The sequence below is a fragment of the Gymnodraco acuticeps genome, unplaced genomic scaffold (assembly GCF_902827175.1).
Source record: "Gymnodraco acuticeps unplaced genomic scaffold, fGymAcu1.1, whole genome shotgun sequence".
Classification (NCBI taxonomy): domain Eukaryota; kingdom Metazoa; phylum Chordata; class Actinopteri; order Perciformes; family Bathydraconidae; genus Gymnodraco; species Gymnodraco acuticeps.
In genome coordinates this window covers 219,597-227,500 of record NW_022990319.1, presented here as the reverse complement: position 1 = coordinate 227,500, position 7,904 = coordinate 219,597, and the positions used below count along the sequence as shown (strand labels likewise).

Genomic DNA, 7,904 nt, shown 5'->3' with positions numbered 1-7,904 from the left:
AATGGGAAAAATGAATAACATCCAAAAATGTTGAAGTCTTTGGTTTAATATCAAATTGAGTGATGATGCATAGTTTAATCCCACTAAAGCTGTTAAAGTATACTACATTTGTTTAATTCAGCTTTGATGTGTGCATTGCCAGAGGTTGAGTTTTAGTGAAAAAGGTATTTATGAATTTAAAAGATTTTATAATTCAATGCATTTTTCTGGCAAGAAAGAAAACTAGTCCACTGTTTGTACTACTGTTGTGATAACTGTGTGAAGGCTAACCATTTTTTTTTTCAATGATTGAGAGATGGTTAAACCTACTGGGAAAAAAAGTGAATCGTTATTATTCTGCTTCCATGGTTACTGCTGCCCTCCCCTAAACCCAAACAAAGACACATTGATTGAGCAATCCATTGTATAATAACCAACCCTAGGCAAAATGATCCAAGATGTGTTCCTGTGTTCTTGCAGGTAAAGTGTACGTCTCTCACATCGTGGACTTCCTGCGGCACACCACCAGCCGCAACTCAGGAGACAGCGGCCTAGAAGACCTTTGCAACATGCTCGACCCAGAACACAAGGACATCTCCATCGACCTGGTCACGTACCACGCCGTCATGAAGGAGTGGATCGATGACTGCCGCAACAACGGGTACTGAGAAGCAGACATTTGAAATGAAGGCCTTAATTCCAAAATATTGATACCCTAGGCACATGATCTTTTATTTTAAAATGGGGATTTTTACGTAGGGTAGCTTGACGAGGGAACATTTTGGAACTTCTGAAGTCAAGATTTTGTCAGAATGTATCAAGCTGCCATGGTCTTCAGCAGACTCTGACTGTATCATGTCAGGCAGTACTTTTTCTGTAACTACAGAACATGCTTTTTGTTGATTTAAAGATATCATTAAAACATTTGTCAGAATAGTGGATCAATCGATGGATAAGATGCAAGCTTTCTGTTAGCAATATAATAATAATAATAATTCATTTATTTTATATAGGCGCCTTTCAAGGCTCTCAAGGTCGCCGTACAAACACATAAAAAACAAGATACACAATACCTAACACCAGCATAAGAAACATAAACAAGACAATGCAACAAATCAAATCAATAAAACAGAGGATGTGTGATGGATAATGATCAGGGTGGATATGCGAGTGTGAAGAGATATGTTTTGAGGCGTGATTTGAAAATGGGGAGAGAGTCAGTGTTGCGGATGTCAGGTGGGAGGGAGTTCCAGAGGCGGGGTGCAGAGCGGCTGAAGGCTCTAGACCCCATGGTGGTTAAACGGAAGGGGGGTGCAGTGAGGCTGAGGGAAGCAGAAGATCTGAGTGTGCGGATGGGTGTGTTGATGTGCAGGAGGTCGGAGAGGTACAGAGGAGTGAGGTTATGGATGGCCTTAAAGGCGAGGAGCAGAATCTTAAAAACGATACGGGATTTGCCTTTCCATACCAGGTTACAGGGAATAGAATAGAACTATATCTCCGTAATAGTTTTATCAACTGGAGTCCTGATTTTAATATGCAGTTTTAACAGTTGACGAACACTTTTTAGAAATTGGAACAAAAAGTGTTTCAGAGATTAATTGTTTATATTTTGTTACTCTTTTGTTGACTAACTCTCTGACTACTATGATTGAAAGGCCGCTAAACATGTTTGCTTTCTAAGCATTTGCAGTTGCAGAGTTTCTATTCCCTCTAACCTGGTATAGAAAGGCAAATCCAGCTTGCACCATCTTTAGCAGTCCTGTGCTTTCCTTTATATTCTTTCAGAGAGGCTCTGTTAGAGTTACGCAAGTAGATATTGTGTAGGTGGGTTATGCATCAGATGAGAGATTGCTGGTGAGAAAGACTCCCCCTTTAGTTTCCGCTGTGTGCATCATCATTTCACATGCTGTCTTTTGTATGAGAAGCAGTTCTGCGTCATAATCCAGTGCCCGCTGCACTTTTTTCAGGTCTATGAAATGTGCATGTGGTCTAATGCTATGACTCATACTGTGTATACAAAATGAAAGTCAAAATACTTCATTATATATACTGTGGTTACATTCTGACAAACTTGTGTAAGGTTATGCATTTTAGCCATGATGTGCCTGATGTGTGGGCTCAGATAAACTGAAGGTCTTAATGGGCTGTTAGTGCAGTGATAGAGGTCCATTGTTGGAGATGAGTCATCTTGTTACTGACGGGCCCACAGGGTGTTAACTGCTGGTGAAGACATGCTTATATGTAAGCATATGAAGTGGCTTTTCATACATTGGTATAACTGTCAAATGTGTAAGGGCTGTGCTTCAGCACTTTTTATACGATCTATGGTTCCAGACAAAAATAAACTGAGCATTGAACTCAGTTTTTAGTGCTCAATGTGCCAGGTACCAACAATTAAACAGCTCAACACATCATTACCAAAGGTAACAGCATAGTGCATGACTGCCGAATCCTATAAAAAGATTGTGATTATAATCCTGCCCATTTTCTCTGTTGTATCTAAGGGAAGACACACCAGATGAAGTCTCTCAGGAGGACTCAGTCAAACTCCGAGACAGCCTGTCAGGTGGGTGTGCATCTCATCACTCGGATGTTTGCTTTCTCCATGTTCTTGTATTGTACATCAATCTAATTTTAGTGATGCCTGGATGTTATATTTTTTGTGTGTGTTTTGGATCTGTTTAGCAAAGAGGTCCATGTTGTTCAATATGACTTCGGGAAGCTTGGAGGCCTTTGGAGGGGAGGCGTCCAGAGCAGAATTGTAAGTAATGTAGTAATGTATAAGTGAGAGATCATCCATGTTTGTGTAAATATGCAATACTATTCCTTTTATTTATATTTATGACAACCTCTTCCTGCCCTTTATCTATAAAATGTAATATAATATATATATATAAATAATATACTATCTGAAAGGACAAATACCACTAGGGAGATGAAGCAACATTTTAATTCATATTTTATTTCTTTGTGGTTCGAGTGAACTGAGATTTTTTGAAATAAGGCAATTTCAGCATCTACCATTTAATTAAAGGCTGCAAATATTATTGCATTTGATTGGAAAAAAAATAATTCACTTGACGCACAACAGAAATGAATATTGTGATTCTCCAGAGGATACGACATTTAGACTTTTGTTGAAAATAAAATGTATTCAATTGAGGTTACTGCTGCTGTGCCATATATATAAATCGTGCATTTAATGGCCCTATTTAACCCGTGCCTTTTATGTGTATGTGTCTCTCCTCAGTGAGACGTCAGAGCTGCTGTGTTGTGTCGCTGACCTTCAGATGAGCAACCAAAAGCTCGAGGAGGAGGTGAGGAAGATGAAGCTGGTGGTGGAGAGCATGGAGGACAGCAACCAGAAGCTGGCAGAGGAGAACGAGGAGCTACACAATCAGGCCACGGTGTAAGATGTACTTTTATGCAAAGGCATGGCAGATGTTTATTGAGGCATGCTGTGGGTTATTGACTTATTATCTGTTGAACTTTTTGCACAGTAACCAGCAGCTGGCCCAGAAGGAGAAGATGCTGAACGAGGAGGTGGAGGAGATGAAGGCCACTCTGAACTGTAGGGAGGAGGGCAGAGCGCGCGCCTCCGCTCACAGCAAACGCGTGGTCAGTCAAAAAGAGAATACATAAAAATGTATCTAGCTTTCATGTTTATGTAAATACAGATGGTGTGTGTTTTCTCACAAGGGTTTCACCTGAAATGTACTGCATTGCATTGCAGACCAAAAGTTAGGCATTAACTGTTATCCCCATTTTGGATGAAAAATGAACATACTTGGAGTTCAATGTTGCTTCTGAAGCTGGAAATAGACATGTTCTGCCACAGAATGTATGAAGGTAAAAATCATACATGTATAATTCAATGTAGAAATGTTGTCACTAGAAGAAACATTATGCAAGCTTTGAACAAGGCCCATTCTCTTAGCCACAGTTCACACTAACGTACAGCTCAAGCCTTTAGAATGTAATATCGCAGCAGATTTAAGACTCATTTTCATTGTTCTTATTTTGTTTGCAGGACAGAGAGAACCAGAGTCTCATTGCCAGTATCGCGTCTCTTCAGGAAGAGGTACTTCACTGATCGAAGAGGACTATTGTCAGACGAGTACAAGGAAAAATCAATAACCTGGTTCCCAGTGAATCCACAGTACTCACCCATTCATAGATGGCCTGCAGAGAGTATTTTGTTATAGTATTTTCAAAAAAGGATGTGACCAGCAGCGCTAACCCTAACCCTTTGATGGCTCCCCAGAACTTCAGGGTCACCGTGGAGACAGAAGAGCTTCAGAGGAGGATAGCCGAGCTGCGTAACATTAACACTGACCTTCAGGTAGCTTTTTACTTTGCAATTTGTGAATTTGTCTCTGCATTATTAAAGCTCTACTAGGCTATTTTCGATTTCCTCTGTGTCCTTCTCTTGTTCTTTCTTTTCTCGGCCTTCAGCAATTTTGAATGTTTTTCCACCTTCCTTCCTCACAGAACAAACTTCACATTGTACATTTCTCTGTGCTTTCTTTGTGCGTCTTATGTGACTTTATTCTCCTGTCCTCAGGTGCAAATTCATTCTTTTGATGCGGTTGTTGGTGAAAAGGAAGCTGTGATAGTAGAGGTCAGTGCCCTTTTGTATTATAATCCAATCCCACACTCGTTATCATTCTATACATAACATTTCTTGAATCTCTTCAGCAAACACTGGTTCAGTGCAAAAACCTACCAATTGCTTCCAATTTGTTGTTTCTGTTTCTCTTAAGAAAAACCTGAACTCATCTTGTGTTTTTTACCTTTTACAGAAGAGCAGACTGATAGATGAGCTGAAGTCCGCTGTGGAGGAATACTCATCCATCACAGAGGTCAGTGTGTTCCACATCATATCAATATTTCAGTTTCTTCACATCAACAACCCCCACTGGTTTGTCTTTTGATGCTCTGTAACTGCTTTAAATAGTTTCTGATGTATGTTTTTGCTTTTAACTCATGCCAATTAAGCTATTTTATATTCTTTTTAAGAACCATTTGGTCTACTCTCTTCATTTTGTATATGACGTGCCTGTACATCGGACCTTAATTCGCTGATTTCCATTCGGGAACAATAGGAAAAGAGATTTGAAAGAGTTGCAGATAAAAGCTTAGCAGAAGTCTTAATTAAAAAAGTAACACTTTAATAATGCATATATTAAGATGTAAAAATAAAACAATGTTTAAAAAGGGAGAAGGGGTCGGATTAAATAAGTGTAAACTTCTTCCGATCCCTTTTCGGACGTGTAATTAGCTAAAGCTTTGTTGTTTATTGATATCCGACGATGATACTACAGATTATTCAATTATTAATCAAATATTTCGTTTTGTTATTGCATTAATTTGTATAGTACTGTATCATGTCTGTATCATCTTTTGTTTCATTTGTATTTTCTTTGGTTTTACACGCTCGAAAAATAAATAAATAAATAAACTAAATAATATTATAAATGTTAACCATAAACTCATGATAGTGATTTTATTTTTAGAAAATGTATATAAAAGTATGGGGAAATGCTAAAAACATGTTTAAAGGTAATTGTAGTAATTCAACACAGACGAAACATCAACTCCTACTGTAAACTTAGTTCTCGGCTGCGTCACGTTTATTATTACTCGGCATGTGTACGACTGGCATTTTGTCTGGCTGTGGGAAATGAAACACCTGCTCTCGCACAGACCTTGTAGTGGACAGATGTGTCCAAGTAGGGAATGTAGTTTACCTCTTTAAAACCAATGGGGTTTGTACTGAGTTATGTTGGCTTCTCTGTTGTTGATTCCAGCTGCTGAGGTCACACAAGAGCAAGCTGGAGTGCCAGATGCAGATGATGCAACCAGACATGTCTGGGTGAGTGAACCGAGAATAACCCGGGAGTGAAGGGTCTGAGGTATTCACGGTTGAGGGACAACTAAGGGAATATACGATGATAAATACATTTTTTTTTCTCTAGGAACGTATGGAACGGCCCCGTAAACTGTCTCACAAAAATGTTAAATCTTTGTTGCTGCCTACTTCTCTCCACAGGGCTGGTCTGTCCCTGTCGGTGGCCTTCAGGTTGAACCAGAGCAGCTCAGGATCCCTGCAGACAGAACTGGCTCTGGCTCAGTCACCACTGGAGGTCAGCACTCCCTAACTCTGTCTCTTTTCATCTGCTCACCTTTTCTTTCATGCACCCTGGTCTTTGATTTTTGAAAGAGAATTCATGGCCGCTTCTTCTCTGGGACACCTTTCTTGTATCAGTCAAATGGAGCCACATGTAAACTTGAATGCATTCACACTGCTTTTTTAGTTCAAACGTTATGAAATCTCAGTTAACTGTGCCCTTAGTCCCAGCTGGACTTCTGGGAAGTGTACTGTATGTCTTCAGGCAGCTGATAGATTCCCACAGCCGTAGGGTTTCTCACAAATGACACACAATACAAAGCACTGTGAACATTAGATGTATGTGCTGTTTGCTTGTCACACTCCAGCTTCTTGCTTATAATTAGACTGATTTTAAATCTCTTTTGCTCATTTGTGTAATAATTGCCATCTCATGCAGGCCCACCATGGAGTTGACCTTTTATCCACCACTATGAGCTGTGTCTCCCCTCTGGATATGACGCTGGACAGGGAGGTGCTGCTGATGCTGCAGGGACCCAACCCGGAACAAATGGCTCGGGAGTTCAAGAACCTCCTAAATAAACTGGTGACTTTTACTTACATATTTTGACTTGGGTAGAGAATTTGCATCTGAAAAAAAATACAATTCCATCATGTATTGTTTTTGTAAGACTTTTGTGACTGTGCATGGCATCAGCTGACTTTGAATAACTATGACTAAAGAATGTTTAAAAGTTCAGATCGAAATGTCAATTTCAACCTTTTTGCAAGGCATTTACATTTGTTTAAGACTTGACTTTAAAAATACAAATAAACACTGTTGAGTTACTGTTGATGTTCACTTGAAGAGGCCCTGTAATGCTTTTTGGGTTTTCCCTTTCCTATAGTGTGTTATAGGTTTTTGTGCAGGTTATAGGTTCATGGCATGCAAAGGCTAAAATCCCAAAGTTCCCTCCAAATTGAGTTTCTCTACCACACACTTGAACATTAAAGCATGTAAACATGTCACAGTAGAGGCACAACATACAAATATGAACCAGACAATGAGCATCATAGGGCCCCTTTAATAACCATCTACTTAAAATAGGTCAGGCTCTAATATAACCTTAGAAGTGTCAGGATAGTTTAACAGGCTTATAAATGCATCTAAATGTCTGTTTTTTATCAATTATTTGGATTGTTGCAAATTATCATTTAAATTCTGGACTCCATTTTAGAAATTATATTTCTCACAACATGATTTCTCTTGATACATCTCAGAAAAGGAATTTCAGAGAAGAAACCAACTCCGTCTTATCTACAACTAGAGGCTTGTTGGACAACTGCGCACAGCCAGCAGGCGACCAGGACGCGGTTCTCCAGGTCAGATACACTTTCACAATTGTGTGGTCAGTGTCAGAATACTGCGATTGATGAAAGCTTAAGAAAAACTGCATGAACTGCTGTGTTGGTGCGTTTGAGCTTCCTATGTTTGCATTTCAGATCTGAAAAAGGCCGTCTCCATCTCAAAAATATATAAGAATGATGAAATAATGTTGTGATCTCCCTCTACCTGTAGCATTTGTTCTCTCGGTCCACTCCCTTCTCTCTTTCCCACCCACTATCTCTCCTCTCCGGAGATTTCTCACTTATATAACTCTCCAACAGGCCCCATCCAAGCAGTGTTGTTAGTCAGTGTGTTGTACCATGAACACAACCCACTCCCCTCACTCTATCTCTCTCTTGCTCTCTCCCCCCTCCTGCATTGTGGCCACTCTGCATTCATTAGCCACGAACTGGCATACAGCAGTAAACA

The 7,904-nt window shown here is 39.7% G+C and overlaps 1 protein-coding gene across 16 annotated transcripts in view; it reads left to right on the top strand.

Moving 5' to 3' along the window:
- lrmp (lymphoid-restricted membrane protein) overlaps positions 1-7,904 on the top strand; it is a 39,632-nt gene that overhangs the window by 3,024 nt on the left and 28,704 nt on the right. For all 16 annotated transcript variants that reach the window (XR_004569674.1, XM_034223075.1, XM_034223078.1 and 13 more), the window contains 13 exons: positions 460-640; positions 2,484-2,545; positions 2,665-2,740; positions 3,230-3,388; positions 3,480-3,597; positions 4,010-4,060; positions 4,244-4,321; positions 4,544-4,600; positions 4,782-4,841; positions 5,790-5,854; positions 6,032-6,125; positions 6,549-6,695; positions 7,370-7,471. Coding sequence is in view for 15 of the 16 variants with exons in the window: in XM_034223075.1 (XP_034078966.1) it covers positions 460-640; positions 2,484-2,545; positions 2,665-2,740; positions 3,230-3,388; positions 3,480-3,597; positions 4,010-4,060; positions 4,244-4,321; positions 4,544-4,600; positions 4,782-4,841; positions 5,790-5,854; positions 6,032-6,125; positions 6,549-6,695; positions 7,370-7,471 (1,250 nt within the window). In the remaining variant the exon portion in view is untranslated. The remainder of the gene's footprint in view (positions 1-459; positions 641-2,483; positions 2,546-2,664; positions 2,741-3,229; positions 3,389-3,479; positions 3,598-4,009; positions 4,061-4,243; positions 4,322-4,543; positions 4,601-4,781; positions 4,842-5,789; positions 5,855-6,031; positions 6,126-6,548; positions 6,696-7,369; positions 7,472-7,904) is intronic.